The sequence below is a fragment of the Pseudophryne corroboree genome, chromosome 1, assembly GCF_028390025.1.
Source record: "Pseudophryne corroboree isolate aPseCor3 chromosome 1, aPseCor3.hap2, whole genome shotgun sequence".
NCBI lineage: Eukaryota > Metazoa > Chordata > Amphibia > Anura > Myobatrachidae > Pseudophryne > Pseudophryne corroboree.
In genome coordinates this window covers 315,574,210-315,591,090 of record NC_086444.1, presented here as the reverse complement: position 1 = coordinate 315,591,090, position 16,881 = coordinate 315,574,210, and the positions used below count along the sequence as shown (strand labels likewise).

General features: G+C 48.2%; 1 protein-coding gene across 1 annotated transcript in view; it reads left to right on the top strand.

The window, feature by feature from the left end:
* CCDC62 (coiled-coil domain containing 62) overlaps positions 1-16,881 on the top strand; it is a 148,879-nt gene that overhangs the window by 43,334 nt on the left and 88,664 nt on the right. Inside the window, exon 7 of the mRNA XM_063964567.1 lies at positions 1,091-1,192. Coding sequence (XP_063820637.1) covers positions 1,091-1,192 — 102 coding nt within the window. The remainder of the gene's footprint in view (positions 1-1,090; positions 1,193-16,881) is intronic.

Below are 16,881 nucleotides of genomic sequence, written 5' to 3'. Positions count from 1 at the left end.
GGTTGTATTGGCTGATGGGATGTCAGGGGGCGGAGCTACCGTCTGGTGCCAGACAGAGAGAGGGGAGCATTGAGCTTCCCTGCAGTTAACGCACCGCTGGGCTTTCCGATCCTTCATGAATTGCACTCACCATACCAAAGTATAGTGATGCGATTCAGCCGCGGAGTAGGGGTGCCGCTGGAGAAGTCAAGAACTTCTCCACGGTAACCTGCTTCATGAATAGCATGAAGCAGAGAAAAGCGGAAACAGGGCTTTTCTCTGCTACATGAATAGACCCCTTAGTTGTTCCTTCCTTCATCTCTGACCACATATTAGTCCAAACTCACCCTCACTTTCTCCATTCTTTCACTGACTGTCACCTTGTGTCAGCATTGATTTCCTTTTTTTTTCTCCTGCATCAAAGATTTCTCGCGCACTGCTTACCTTCTCTGGTACTCACTCCCCGTCTGAATACGACTGTCTACCAGTCTGCACTACTTTAAATGCTCCCTTAATACGAACCTGTTCCTATTCCAGTTGTAAAGCGCAAAGGAATTTGTTGTGCTATATTAGAAACTGTTAATAAATAAAAAAGCTTCTCGGCTCTCTTCACTCTCAGCCCTCCCGCCTAATTCTTCCCAGTTCACCTCCCAGATAGACTCCGTCTCCCTTTTCTGTAAGTTCTAATGAGCAGGGCTCCCCTCTTGTTCACTCCCTGCACTATCCATGTCCCCAGTGCACTCCCACTCATGGTTTTTGTCAACGATCCTTTCTATCTGCCCGCCCCAGAGCCAGAAGGTTTATTGTGACTCACAATGTTGTCTTAATTCGCTGATTAGTCTATCCCCTTATACTATTTTGTAATATTTCAGTGCTGTGTTTTCAATGTATTTCTGAATGGTGCAACAGACATTTAGTGACATCCTATATAGTTGAAGGATAATAATGTGTGCGTATGTAGGGTTAGCTCTGGGTTTAATAAAAATATGCTACTTATGCCTGTTTAACAATTTGTTAAACTGTTGAATTTTTTTATTGATTCCCCATAGTGTCAAAAACATTTTTTATTTTTTCTGTATTATCAATAGTGTATTGATTTATGTTGTTTAAGATGACCTCGGCCAAAAGACTGTGGAGAACAATGAGCAGAGGGAGGAGATTATTCGCCTAAAACAGGAAGGTGAATACTTGAAGGCCGAGCTGGTTTTCACAGGTTAGTAAAGTTCTCTGTTAAGTTTCAACGTGTATTTTGTGTGCATAGCTATTTCTCTTTCATCCACTAGGGGACACTGGAGCATTCTTAGACATTAGGGGTGTGAAGCTTGCAACCGGAGGTGTGGCAGAATGTAAAATTAGTATTGTCTGCACAGCCGGCTCCTCCCCCTTCACATCCCTCCTCCCTCAGTTTGAAATATTGTGCCAAGGAGGTAACAGGCACAGAAGGAGCTCCTGCTCCATTACAAAGAAATAAATTACTAAGGCTGCGTCAACCTAATGTGTAGGGGGACAAAAGTCTTAAGACTAGAGAGACAATGATCCCTACTAAAGGGGATCTGCATCTCTCCTCTGAAAATCCGGAGCACAGAGTCAGCAGTGAGTACTGGTTGTAAAAAGGGCCCTAGTTACAGATAAAATTATCTTAGCTTATTTAGGGATCTAGGAGACAGTTTAACAAACTTTCTCCCGCACACAAGGCTGCTAACTTCTGGCTCTAAGCCCTAAACTTAGCAGCGCATCTTCCCCCGCCGCCCCCCTCCTTCCAGAGGGCTGGGGGAACCGGCACACTGACAGAGTATGTGGCGAGGCTAGCAGCCGCAGCTTCACCTACACGGGGTCCGCGCTAATAGCCCACACACGCTTCCTCCCGCCATCGGCGCTAGTACAAGCATGGCGCGGAGGGCTGGAAAATATGTCGGGCGGGAACAAGCGGCAGCGGCTTCACATACGCTGCTGCCTCCTGGCTTCCTATGACCTAAGCCCTGGCAGCTAACAGCGCAGCTCCCCCGCCGCTCCACGTCTTCTTATGGTAGCGGCCACAAACCTACATCATGCCAGCTCCCCCGCCTGCCCCCCCCCCCTTACAGACGGAGGGATGAGGGAACACAGCGCGGCTATCAGCGGCGGTATCCACATACCACCGCCACTTACACACAGACTGTGACGCTGGGAAAGCGCGTCCCCTCCCGCTTCTCGTGCCTTCCCGCCGCCCGCTCAAACGGTCTCTCGTCCGCTCCCGCCGCCAGCGGAGGGCTGGGGGAGACGGCAAGGGGGGGATGTATAGCAAGTGTCAGAAGTAGCCTGGAGACCTCTTGCAAGCAAGTCAGGGCTGGGGCAGCCATAAAGGGAGCAGAGTAACAAGGGGAGTAAGACACTGCATTAAAACGTTAGGGTCCTTAGAGATTTTATATTTCTCTGACGTCCTAGTGGATGCTGGGAACTCCGTAAGGACCATGGGGAATAGCGGCTCCGCAGGAGACTGGGCACAAAAGTAAAAGCTTTAGGACTACCTGGTGTGCACTGGCTCCTCCCCCTATGACCCTCCTCCAAGCCTCAGTTAGATTTTTGTGCCCGGCCGAGAAGGGTGCACACTAGGGGCTCTCCTGAGCTTCTTAGTGAAAAGTTTAGTTTTAGGTTTTTTATTTTCAGTGAGACCTGCTGGCAACAGGCTCACTGCATCGAGGGACTAAGGGGAGAAGAAGCGAACTCACCTGCGTGCAGAGTGGATTGGGCTTCTTAGGCTACTGGACACCATTAGCTCCAGAGGGACCGAACACAGGCCCAGCCTCTTAGCTCGGTCCCGGAGCCGCGCCGCCGGCCCCCTTACAGAGCCAGAAGCAAGAAAAGGTCCGGAAAAATCGTCGGCAGAAGACATCAGTCTTCAACAAGGTAGCGCACAGCACTGCAGCTGTGCGCCATTGTTACTCAGGCACACTTCACACTCCGGTCACTGAAGGTGCAGGGCGCTAGGGGGGGGCGCCCTGAGCAGCAATGTAAAACACCTTGGCTGGCATAAATACACCACATATAACCCCCAGGGCTATATTGGTGTATTTTAACCTCTGCCAGAATTACCAAAAAAGCGGGAGAAAAGGCCGCCGAGAAGGGGGCGGAGCCTATCTCCTCAGCACACGGGCGCCATTTTCCATCACAGCTCCGCTGGAAGGACGTCTCCCTGACTCTCTCCTGCAGTGCAGAAAAGGGTAAAAAAGAGAGGGGGGGCACTAATTTGGCGCAGTTTTATATTAACAGCAGCTATAAAGGAAAAGCACACTTGATAGTGGTATTCCTGTATATATATAGCGCTCTGGTGTGTGCTGGCATACTCTCCCTCTGTCTCCCCAAAGGGCTAGTGGGGTCCTGTCCTCTATCAGAGCATTCCCTGTGTGTGTGCGGTGTGTCGGTACGATTGTGTCGACATGTTTGAGGAGAAAAATGAGATGGAAGCGGAGCAATTGCCTATTATACAGTTGTCACCCCCTAGGGAGTCGACACCTGAGTGGATGAGCTTGTGGAAGGAACTGCGTGACAGTGTCAGCTCCTTACGACAGACAGTTGACGACATGAGACAGCCGGCTAATCAGCTTGTGCCTGTCCAGGGGTCTCAAACGCCATCAGGGGCTTTAAAACGCCCGTTACCTCAAATGGCAGACACAGACACGGATACTGACTCCAGTGTCGATGATGAGGAGACAAACGTGATTTCCACTAGGGCCACACGTTACATGATTGAAGCAATGAAAAATGTATTGCATATATCTGATAATACAAGTACCACTAAGAAGGGTATTATGTTTGGTGAGAAAAAACTGCCTGTAGTTTTTCCTGTATCCGAGGAATTAAATGAAGTGTGTGATGAGGTGTGGGTTTCCCCCGATAAAAAACGGATAATTCCTAAAAGGTTATTGGCATCGTACCCTTTCCCGCCAGAGGATAGGGCACGTTGGGAAACACCCCCTAGGGTGGATAAAGCGCTCACGCTTGTCTAAACAGGTAGCACTACCCTCTCCTGATACGGCCGCCCTAAAGGAACCTGCCGATAGAAAGCTGGAGAATATCCTAAAATGTATATACTCTCACACGGGTGTTATACTGCGACCAGCAATAGCCTGGCGTGGTCGGATTCCCTGACTGAAAATATTGATACCCTTGATAGGGACAGTATATTATTGACTATAGAGCATTTGAAGGATGCATTTCTATATATGCGTGATGCACAGAGGGATATTTGCCGACTGGCATCAAGAGTTAGCTCGCTGTCCATTTCTGCAAGAAGAGGTTTATGGACGCGGCAGTGGTCAGGTGATGCGGATTCTAAAAGGCACATGGAAGTATTGCCTTATAAGGGGGAGGAGTTATTTGGGGTAGGTCTATCAGACCTGGTAGCCATGGCAACTGCTGGAAAATCCACATTTTTACCCCAGGTAGCTTCTCAACCTAAGAAGACGCCATACTATCAGGCGCAGTCCTTTCGGCCCCATAAGGGCAAGCGGGCAAAAGGCGCCTCATTTCTGCCCCGTGGCATAGGGAGAGGAAAAAGGCTGCAACAAACAGCCAGTTCCCAGGAACAAAAGCCCTCTCCCGCCTCCGCAAAGTCCTCAGCATGACGCTGGGGCTTTACAAGCGGACTCAGGCACGGTGGGGGCCCGTCTCAAGAAGTTCAGTGCGCAGTGGGCCCACTCGCAAGTGGACCCCTGGATCCTTCAGGTGGTATCTCAGGGGTACAAATTGGAATTCGAGACGTCTCCCCCTCGCCGTTTTCTAAAGTCTGCTTTACCGACGTCTCCCTCAGACAGGGAGGCAGTATTGGAAGCCATTCACAAGCTGTATTCCCAGCAGGTGATAATCAAGGTACCCCTCCTACAACAGGGAAAGGGGTACTATTCCACACTATTTGTGGTACCGAAGCCGGACGGCTCGGTGAGACCAATTTTAAACCTGAAATCCTTGAACACTTACATACAAAGGTTCAAATTCAAGATGGAGTCAATCAGAGCAGTGATTGCAAACCTGGAAGAAGGGGACTATATGGTGTCTCTGGACATCAAAGATGCTTACCTACACGTCCCAATTTACCCTTCTCACCAAGGGTACCTCAGGTTTGTGGTACAGAACTGTCACTATCAGTTTCAGACGCTGCCGTTTGGATTGTCCACGGCACCCCGGGTCTTTACCAAGGTAATGGCCGAAATGATGATACTCCTTCGAAGGAAGGGAGTTTTAGTTATCCCTTACTTGGACGATCTCCTGATAAGGGCAAGATCCAGGGAACAGTTGGAAGTCGGGGTAGCACTATCTCAGATAGTGCTGCGCCAGCACGGTTGGATTCTCAATATTCTAAAATAGCAGCTGATCCCGACGACACGACTTCTATTCCTAGGGATGATCCTGGACACAGTCCAGAAAAAGGTGTTTCTCCCGGAGGAGAAAGCCAGGGAGTTATCCGAACTAGTCAGAAAGCTCCTAAAACCAGGCCAAGTCTCAGTGCATCAATGCACAAGGGTTCTGGGAAAAATGGTGGCTTCTTACGAAGCAATCCCATTCGGCAGATTCCACGCAAGAACCTTCCAGTGGGATCTGCTAGACAAATGGTCCGGGTCGCATCTTCAGATGCATCAGCGGATAATCTTGTCTCCAAGGACAAGAGTGTCTCTCCTGTGGTGGTTGCAGAGTGCTCATCTTCTAGAGGGCCGCAGATTCGGCATTCAGGACTGGGTCCTGGTGACCACGGACAACATCACGGCAGTCGCCCACGTAAACAGACAGGGCGGCACAAGAAGCAGGAGGGCAATGACAGAAGTTGCAAGGATTCTTCGCTGGGCAGAAAATCATGTGATAGCACTGTCAGCAGTGTTCATTCCGGGAGTGGACAACTGGGAAGCAGACTTCCTCAGCAGACACGACCTCCACCCGGGGGAGTGGGGACTTCACCCAGAAGTCTTCCACATGATTGTGAACCGTTGGGAAAAACCAAAGGTGGACATGATGGCGTCCAGCCTCAACAAAAAACTAGACAGGTATTGCGCCAGGTCGAGGGACCCTCAGGCAATAGCTGTGGACGCTCTGGTAACACCATGGGTGTACCAGTCAGTGTATGTGTTCCCTCCTCTGCCTCTCATACCCAAGGTACTGAGGATCATAAGAAGGAGAGGAGTAAGGACTATACTCGTGGCTCCGGATTGGCCAAGAAGGACTTGGTACCCGGAACTTCAAGAGATGCTCACAGAGGACCCGTGGCCTCTACCTCTAAGAAAGGACCTGCTCCAGCAGGGACCCTGTCTGTTCCAAGACTTACCGCGGCTGCGTTTGACGGCATGGCGGTTGAACGCCGGATCCTGAAGGAAAAAGGCATTCCGGATGAAGTCATCCCTACCCTGATCAAAGCCAGGAAGGATGTAACCGTACAACATTATCACCGTATTTGGCGTAAATATGTTGCGTGGTGCGAGGCCAGGAAGGCCCCTACAGAGGAATTTCAACTGGGTCGTTACCTGCATTTCCTGCAAACAGGACTGTCTATGGGCCTAAAATTAGGGTCCATTAAGGTTCAAATTTCGGCCCTGTCGATTTTCTTCCAAAAAGAACTGGCTTCAGTTCCTGAAGTACAGACGTTTGTCAAGGGGGTACTGCATATACAACCTCCTTTTGTGCCTCCAGTGGCACCTTGGGATCTCAATGTAGTTTTGGGATTCCTAAAATCACATTGATTTGAACCACTTTCCACTGTGGACTTAAAATATCTCATATGGAAGGTGGTAATGCTGTTTGCCCTGGCTTCAGCCAGGCGTGTCTCAGAATTGGCGGCTTTATCCTATAAAAGCCCTTACCTAATTTTTCATACGGACAGGGCAGAATTGAGGACTCGTCCTCAATTTCTCCCTAAGGTGGTTTCAGCATTTCACTTGAACCAGCCTATTGTGGTGCCTGCGGCTACTAGGGACTTGGAGGACTCCAAGTTGCTGGACGTAGTCAGGGCCCTGAAAATATATGTTTCCAGGACGGCTGGAGTCAGAAAATCTGACTCGCTGTTTATCCTGTATGCACCCAACAAGCTGGGTGCTCCTGCTTCTAAGCAGACTATTGCTCGTTGGATTTGTAGTACAATTCAGCTTGCACATTCTGTGGCAGGCCTGCCACAGCCAAAATCTGTAAAAGCCCATTCCACAAGGAAAGTGGGCTCATCTTGGGCGGCTGCCCGAGGGGTCTCGGCTTTACAACTTTGCCGAGCAGCTACTTGGTCAGGGGCAAACACGTTTGCTAAATTCTACAAATTTGATACCCTGGCTGAGGAGGACCTGGAGTTCTCTCATTCGGTGCTGCAGAGTCATCCGCACTCTCCCGCCCGTTTGGGAGCTTTGGTATAATCCCCATGGTCCTTACGGAGTTCCCAGCATCCACTAGGACGTCAGAGAAAATAAGAATTTACTTACCGATAATTCTATTTCTCGTAGTCCGTAGTGGATGCTGGGCGCCCATCCGAAGTGCGGATTGTCTGCAATACTTGTACATAGTTATTGTTACAAAAATCGGGTTATTATTGTTGTGAGCCATCTTTTCAGAGGCTCCTCTGTTATCATGCTGTTAACTGGGGTCAGATCACAGGTTGTACGGTGTGATTGGTGTGGCTGGTATGAGTCTTACCCGGGATTCAATATCCTTCCTTATTGTGTACGCTCGTCCGGGCACAGTATCCTAACTGAGGCTTGGAGGAGGGTCATGGGGGGAGGGGCCAGTGCACACCAGGTAGTCCTAAAGCTTTTACTTTTGTGCCCAGTCTCCTGCGGAGCCGCTATTCCCCATGGTCCTTACGGAGTTCCCAGCATCCACTACGGACTACGAGAAATAGAATTATCGGTAAGTGACGTCGCCCGGCCCGGCATGGTGACCATGGCAACCTGTTGTCACGGCCCCCCGCTGGACTCCCGCGATGCCTTCTGCTCCCTCCAGCCTGGAGGAAATGACACACCGGGGCTCGGCTCGTAACCAGAGAAACGCTATACAAGTAAAGATAAAAATACAAACAGTTCTTAAAATAACACACATTTGTGCATTAAACGTGAATATAAAAATTAGGCTGTTCTAACAAAACATATTTAAGAACAGGTATAGTGCATCAGAAAAAACTTTAATACACACAGCAATTTTAAGAAAGAAAAAATTAAAAATCTTTAAGAACCTGCTACTGTCGTTCAGTGACTGATGTGCAGGAACATTCCCATGTCCGACCACTGAATGATAGCTAACTATACTACCATCCATAACTGCTCAGACTATAACAATGTTACCAACCAATGTGGCCATGGACCCCTGGTCATGTGGATGTTATCTAAAAGACCAAAATGGCTCTTCACAGCCTAAACGTTATCCAAACAGATCCTGAACATCAATATGGCCAAGGCAACCCCACACATTAGTAAACCCGCCTACGCAAAAACTAGACGAAAAAGCAACTCATAACCAGTGAATAAGGCCTAATGTGTCATTCAGGCCCCTGGGACGCATAGTCTGTAGCTTAAAAATCCACCGGGACTCAAGTTGCAATAGCTTCTTCCCTCTATCTCCCCCTCTATTGGATTCAGGCACATGATCTATAATCCTGTGTCTCAGCATTGCCATGTTATGTTTAAATTCCAGGAAATGTCTGGCTACAGGTTGTTCTGCCACCCCCGTGTTCAGCGCATTACGTATGGCTTGTCGGTGTTGTGCCATGCGAGTTTTGAATTGGCACTCGGTCTTACCAACGTAGTAAGTGCCACACGGGCACATAATTACGTAAATAACAAATTTAGTACTACACGTTAAGGGCCACTTAATTGGAAATTTTTTACCCGAGAAAGGATGCGTGATCGTATTCCCGGGTGACATATATGTGCACGTGGTGCATCCCAGGCATTTATAACACCCATTCTTTCTCGATAGGAAGTGTGTAGCTGATGTTTTCATATTTGAGATATCGGTTTTCACCACAATATCCCGAATATTGCGCCCTCTAGTGTAGCTGGGCATGAGTTTCTTGTGGAATAACTTCGGAAGGTCAGTGTCAGAAGACACAATGGGCCAGTATTTCTTAGCAGCTTTACTCGTTCTAACACTCACGGAGTTAAATTCATTAACCCATGTGACAGCAGTGGTGACTGTGCTGGACTTCTGGTTTGTATTGGACTTGAGGAGCCTGCCTCTATCCTGTACCAGGGCTTTTTTTCTGGCATTTTGCAACAGCAGAGGTGGATATCCCCGCTGTCTAAATTTCTCTTCCATCTCGTCTAGCTGTTTGTCCCTCTCACTCTCGTCACTATTCACCCTACACACCCTTAAAAACTGTGAGTAGGGTAAACCTTTCCGAGTGGGGACCGGATGGAAGCTGTCATGGCATAAGAGTGTATTGCGATCAGTGGGTTTAGAATAAAGTTTGGTCACAATCCGGCCTGCCACTAATCTGATATGGATATCGAGGAAACAAATTTCCTCTCTACTGGTGGTAAGGGTCAGTTTAATCGGACTGGGTGAATTATTGTGCCTACTCACAAGCCCACCCAGCTGTTCTTCCGTGCCACTCCACATGACAAACAGGTCGTCAATGTACCTATAGTACAGGAAAACCTGTTGGGCCACTTCTGTATTTTCAAAAAATAGACACCGTTCTACATCCCACATATAGGAGTTTGCCAACGACGGGGCCACTGAGGACCCCATCGCACAGCCAGTCAGCTGTCTATAATATTTCCCGTCAAATAGAAAATAGTTATGTGTCAACGTAAATTCAAGTAGCAACAGAAAAAAATCAACATCTGGTCCCATATATAATGCATTGCCAACCAGTAACCTCTTAACCGCCTGTATCCCCGCCGCATGGGGAATACAGGTGTATAAGCTTGCCACGTCAAGCGTGGCCAAAACCAAACCCTCAGGCACAGAATCAATGGACAAAAATCTTTTTAACAACATATTAGAATCTCTGAGGTGAGTGAACGTCTGCTGGATGCACGGCTGTAAGTATGCATCCAAATATACAGCCAAGGGTTCACACAGAGACCCCCGTGCCGACACAATGGGTCTGCCCGGAGGTCTCTTGCATCCAGCAGACGTTCACTCACCTCAGAGATTCTAATATGTTGTTAAAAAGATTTTTGTCCATTGATTCTGTGCCTGAGGGTTTGGTTTTGGCCACGCTTGACGTGGCAAGCTTATACACCTGTATTCCCCATGCGGCGGGGATACAGGCGGTTAAGAGGTTACTGGTTGGCAATGCATTATATATGGGACCAGATGTTGATTTTTTTTCTGTTGCTACTTGAATTTACGTTGACACGTAACTATTTTCTATTTGACGGGAAATATTATAGACAGCTGACTGGCTGTGCGATGGGGTCCTCAGTGGCCCCGTCGTTGGCAAACTCCTATATGTGGGATGTAGAACGGTGTCTATTTTTTGAAAATACAGAAGTGGCCCAACAGGTTTTCCTGTACTATAGGTACATTGACGACCTGTTTGTCATGTGGAGTGGCACGGAAGAACAGCTGGGTGGGCTTGTGAGTAGGCACAATAATTCACCCAGTCCGATTAAACTGACCCTTACCACCAGTAGAGAGGAAATTTGTTTCCTCGATATCCATATCAGATTAGTGGCAGGCCGGATTGTGACCAAACTTTATTCTAAACCCACTGATCGCAATACACTCTTACGCCATGACAGCTTCCATCCGGTCCCCACTCGGAAAGGTTTACCCTACTCACAGTTTTTAAGGGTGTGTAGGGTGAATAGTGACGAGAGTGAGAGGGACAAACAGCTAGACGAGATGGAAGAGAAATTTAGACAGCGGGGATATCCATCTCTGCTGTTGCAAAATGCCAGAAAAAAAGCCCTGGTACAGGATAAAAGCAGGCTCCTCAAGTCCAATACAAACCAGAAGTCCAGCACAGTCACCACTGTTGTCACATGGGTTAATGAATTTAACTCCGTGAGTGTTAGAACGAGTAAAGCTGCTAAGAAATACTGGCCCATTGTGTCTTCTGACACTGACCGTCCGAAGTTATTCCACAAGAAACTCATGCCCAGCTACACTAGAGGGCGCAATATTCGGGATATTGTGGTGAAAACCGATATCTCAAATATGAAAACATCAGCTACACACTTCCTATCGAGAAAGAATGGGTGTTATAAATGCCTGGGATGCACCACGTGCACATATATGTCACCCGGGAATACGATCACGCATCCTTTCTCGGGTAAAAAATTTCCAATTAAGTGGCCCTTAACATGTAGTACTAAATTTGTTATTTACGTAATTATGTGCCCGTGTGGCACTTACTACGTTGGTAAGACCGAGTGCCAATTCAAAACTCGCATGGCACAACACCGACAAGCCATACGTAATGCGCTGAACACGGGGGTGGCAGAACAACCTGTAGCCAGACATTTCCTGGAATTTAAACATAACATGGCAATGCTGAGACACAGCATTATAGATCATGTGCCTGAATCCAATAGAGGGGGAGATAGAGGGAAGAAGCTATTGCAACTTGAGTCCCGGTGGATTTTTAAGCTACAGACTATGCGTCCCAGGGGCCTGAATGACACATTAGGCCTTATTCACTGGTTATGAGTTGCTTTTTCGTCAAGTTTTTGCGTAGGCGGGTTTACTAATGTGTGGGGTTGCCTTGGCCATATTGATGTTCAGGATCTGTTTGGATAACGTTTAGGCTGTGAAGAGCCATTTTGGTCTTTTAGATAACATCCACATGACCAGGGGTCCATGGCCACATTGGTTGGTAACATTGTTATAGTCTGAGCAGTTATGGATGGTAGTATGGTTAGATATCATTCAGTGGTCGGACATGGGAATGTTCCTGCACATCAGTCACTGAACGACAGTAGCAGGTTCTTAAAGATTTTTTATTTTTTAATTTCTCTAACGTCCTAGTGGATGCTGGGGACTCCGAAAGGACCATGGGGAATAGCGGCTCCGCAGGAGACTGGGCACAAAAGTAAAAGCTTTAGGACTACCTGGTGTGCACTGGCTCCTCCCCCTATGACCCTCCTCCAAGCCTCAGTTAGATTTTTGTGCCCGAACGAGAAGGGTGCAGTCTAGGTGGCTCTCCTGAGCTGCTTAGAAAAAAGTTTAGTTTTAGGTTTTTTATTTTCAGCGAGACCTGCTGGCAACAGGCTCACTGCATCGAGGGACTAAGGGGAGAAGAAGCGAACTCACCTGCGTGCAGAGTGGATTGGGCTTCTTAGGCTACTGGACATTAGCTCCAGAGGGACGATCACAGGCCCAGCCATGGATGGGTCCCAGAGCAGCGCCGCCGTCCCCCTTACAGAGCCAGAAGAGCAGAAGAGGTCCGGAAAAATCGGCGGCAGAAGACGTCCTGTCTTCAATAAGGTAGCGCACAGCACCGCAGCTGTGCGCCATTGCTCTCAGCACACTTCACACTCCGGTCACTGAGGGTGCAGGGCGCTGGGGGGGGGCGCCCTGAGACGCAATAAAAACACCTTTTTTGGCAAAAAATACATCACATATAGCTCCTGGGCTATATGGATGCATTTAACCCCTGCCAATTTTTCCATAAAAAAGCGGGAGAAAGGCCGCCGAGAAGGGGGCGGAGCCTATCTCCTCAGCACACTGGCGCCATTTTTTCCTCACAGCTCCGTTGGAGGAAGGCTCCCTGACTCTCCCCTGCAGTCCTGAACTACAGAAACAGGGTAAAACAAGAGAGGGGGGGCACTAATTAGCAGATAAATATATACAGCAGCTATATCAGGGAAAAACACTTATATAAGGTTATCCCTATATATATATATAGCGCTCTGGTGTGTGCTGGCAAACTCTCCCTCTGTCTCCCCAAAGGGCTAGTGGGGTCCTGTCCTCTGTCAGAGCATTCCCTGTGTGTGTGCTGTGTGTCGGTACGTTGTGTCGACATGTATGAGGAGGAAAATGGTGTGGAGGCGGAGCAATTGCCTGTGTTAGTGATGTCACCCCCTAGGGAGTCGACACCTGACTGGTGTCAAAGTCAGAAAAATATCACTATGCACACTGCCATATTTGCACCTCATACATGTCCCTGCTGCGCATGCGTGCGCTCTCCCGTGCGTGCGCATACTCGCTGTTGCGGGCACCCGCAGGCGCACGGTATGCGCATTTACGGTAGAGATTGTATGCGTCTAGCGGGCGACTCGTTCGTTACATATTTTCACCATATAATGTATTTTGTAGATTATGGTCCCTTTGATAGAATCTGAAAGTTTGGTTAATGTAGAATGTTCATGGACAGAGAAATCCCTCTTTGTTTGATACGAAGGGTCAGACAGGAGTAATACAGTGGTGTTTAGTATCCATCGGAAGAGTATTTAATTAGCAATATTCCGGTGTTGGTTTGAAGCGAATTAATCGCTCGTGCGAATAGTTATGGACATAAGAAGTTTATGTCCATTTACTATTATTTGCACTTACTTATCCATGCGGCGGGAAACCTAGTTTCCCACCCACCTGAGCAGTTGGAAATTGTCACAGCCCACCTGTATGAATCAACCTATGACCTTTTGTTATAATGCGAGGAGGAATTCCTGTGTCCAATGAACAATGAGATTGTAGGGACCATTGAATTGTATTGTGTGTGGGGCATAAATAGACAAGCCGATCACATCCAGCTCACTCTTCAACGGTTCTCATTGCTGATAATCGGGAGCTGGATGTCCAGAGGCGCATGCGATCGTTCCCCTTTGTGCGTAAGTTTTTCTCCGCAATCATATTGTCTTTCTTGTTATTGTGGGCCATATCTCTCTCTCTCTCTCTCTTTTCTTTCTCTCTCGTTTCTCTTATATAGTTATTGTACTGATATTGTATTTCACGTGTAGTTATCTGGTTAGTTAGTCTATGTTATATTGTAGTGTATGACTTGTATTGTATTAATTCTTTTGCAAGTATAACATTCATAATATATATATAAGGCGTTGGACCCTAAGCCCAGGTATCTGTGAATTTCTTATAGTGTTAAGTATTTTCAGAGCGTCGGTGACGCTCGAACAGCTTTTAAGATTATCAGGCTACACAAGGTTGCATCTACACCCTATCTCTACACTAAGGTTTTACAGCATAATACATTATTTATGGTTTAGATATAAAGGTTTAACATTGTGAGCGTCAGCGCCGCTGGTGATCTCCTCGTGGTCCCGAGCGTCCGCTACGCTATAGCGAATCATTACGTTAGTCGGCAGCCAATAGTGTGCCTGCCTGTGATCTCTTGGCCGTGAGCGAACGTGACGCTTGAGCGTCTCGACTACGGCTAAGCGATTGTTACGCAACGTGCGTACCCTTACGGTACTCCATACGTGAATAGCGTACAGTGTTCTTAGACCTCATAAAGGGTTTTATATAAGATAAATATTTAGCTTTATCAATTGGCGGCTTGTCCTGTCCTTCACATATCTCTGCTAGGTAATTTCAGCAGACATTATCCATCAGCAAAGGGCGGGAGATCATATTCTTCGCAGTGCTGACGGGATAAGCGTCTGCTTCGCTTAGTAGAGGGTGCTGAGGGAATCCGGAACCGGAGGTAAGAACAACACGCTAGTGTCTTTTAAAACTGTTTATTTCTGTCTTGCGTACGCACGCACATATCTGCATTTCTTTTTCATTCGTGTATTTTCATATTTCTCTATCGTCCTAGTGGATGCTGGGGTTCCTGAAAGGACCATGGGGAATAGCGGCTCCGCAGGAGACAGGGCACAAAAAGTAAAGCTTTACGATCAGGTGGTGTGTACTGGCTCCTCCCCCTATGACCCTCCTCCAAGCCTCAGTTAGATTTTTGTGCCCGGCCGAGAAGGGTGCAATCTAGGTGGCTCTCCTAAAGAGCTGCTTAGAAAAGTTTAGCTTAGGTTTTTTATTTTACAGTGAGTCCTGCTGGCAACAGGATCACTGCAACGAGGGACTTAGGGGAGAAGAAGTGAACTCACCTGCGTGCAGGATGGATTGGCTTCTTGGCTACTGGACATTAGCTCCAGAGGGACGATCACAGGTACAGCCTGGATGGTCACCGGAGCCTCGCCGCCGGCCCCCTTGCAGATGCTGAAACGAGAAGAGGTCCAGAATCGGCGGCAGAAGACTCCTCAGTCTTCTTAAGGTAGCGCACAGCACTGCAGCTGTGCGCCATTTTCCTCTCAGCACACTTCACACGGCAGTCACTGAGGGTGCAGGGCGCTGGGAGGGGGGCGCCCTGGGAGGCAAATGAAAACCTTTTTTGGCTAAAAATACCTCACATATAGCCTCCGGGGGCTATATGGAGATATTTAACCCCTGCCAGAATCCACTAAAGAGCGGGAGACGAGCCCGCCGAAAAAGGGGCGGGGCCTATCTCCTCAGCACACAGCGCCATTTTCCTCACACAGCTCCGCTGGTCAGGAAGGCTCCCAGGCTCTCCCCTGCACTGCACTACAGAAACAGGGTAAAACAAGAGAGGGGGGGCAAAATTGTGGCAAAACTATATTATTAAAGCAGCTATACAGGGAGCACTTATTATAAGGCTATCCCTGTCATATATAGCGCTTTTGGTGTGTGCTGGCAAACTCTCCCTCTGTCTCCCCAAAGGGCTAGTGGGGTCCTGTCTTCGTTAAGAGCATTCCCTGTGTGTCTGCTGTGTGTCGGTACGTGTGTGTCGACATGTATGAGGACGATATTGGTGTGGAGGCGGAGCAATTGCCAAATATGGGGATGTCACCTCCTAGGGGGTCGACACCAGAATGGATGCCTTTATTTATGGAATTACGGGATAGTGTCAACACGCTAAAGCAGTCGTTTGACGACATGAGACGGCCGGACAATCAATTAGTGCCTGTCCAGGCGCCTCAAACACCGTCAGGGGCTGTAAAACGCCCTTTGCCTCAGTCGGTCGACACAGACCCAGACACAGGCACTGATTCCAGTGGCGACGGTGACGAATCAACCGTATTTTCTAGTAGGGCCACACGTTATATGATTTTGGCAATGAAGGAGGCGTTACATATTGCTGATACTACAGGTACCACAAAACAGGGTATCATGTGGGGTGTGAAAAAACTACCTATAGTTTTTCCTGAATCAGATGAATTAAATGAGGTGTGTGATGAAGCGTGGGTTGCCCCCGATAAAAAAATGCTAATTTCAAAGAAGTTATTGGCTTTATACCCTTTCCCGCCAGAGGTTAGGGCGCGCTGGGAAACACCTCCTAGGGTGGACAAGGCGCTCACACGCTTATCAAAACAAGTGGCGTTACCCTCTCCTGAGACGGCCGCACTTAAAGATCCATCAGATAGGAGGATGGAAAATATCCAAAAAAGTATATACACACATACAGGTGTTATACTACGACCAGCTATAGCGACAGCCTGGATGTGCAGTGCTGGGGTAGCTTGGTCAGAGTCCCTGATTGAAAATATTGATACCCTGGATAGGGACAATGTTTTACTGTCTTTAGAGCAAATAAAGGATGCATTTCTTTATATGCGTGATGCACAGAGGGATATCTGCACACTGGCATCACGGGTAAGTGCTATGTCCATTTCGGCCAGAAGAAGTTTATGGACGCGACAGTGGTCAGGCGATGCGGACTCAAAACGGCATATGGAAGTTTTGCTGTATAAAGGGGAGGAGTTATTTGGTGTCGGTCTATCGGATTTGGTGGCCACGGCTACAGCCGGGAAATCCACCTTTTTACCTCAAGTCACTCCCCAACAGAAAAAGACACCGACTTTTCAACCGCAGCCCTTTCGTTCCTTTAAAAACAAGAGAGCAAAGGGATATTCATATCTGCCACGAGGCAGAGGAAGGGGGAAGAGACAGCAACAGGCAGCTCCTTCCCAGGAACAGAAGCCCTCCCCCGCTTCTACAAAAGCCTCAGCATGACGCTGGGGCTTCTCAAGCGGACTCGGGGGC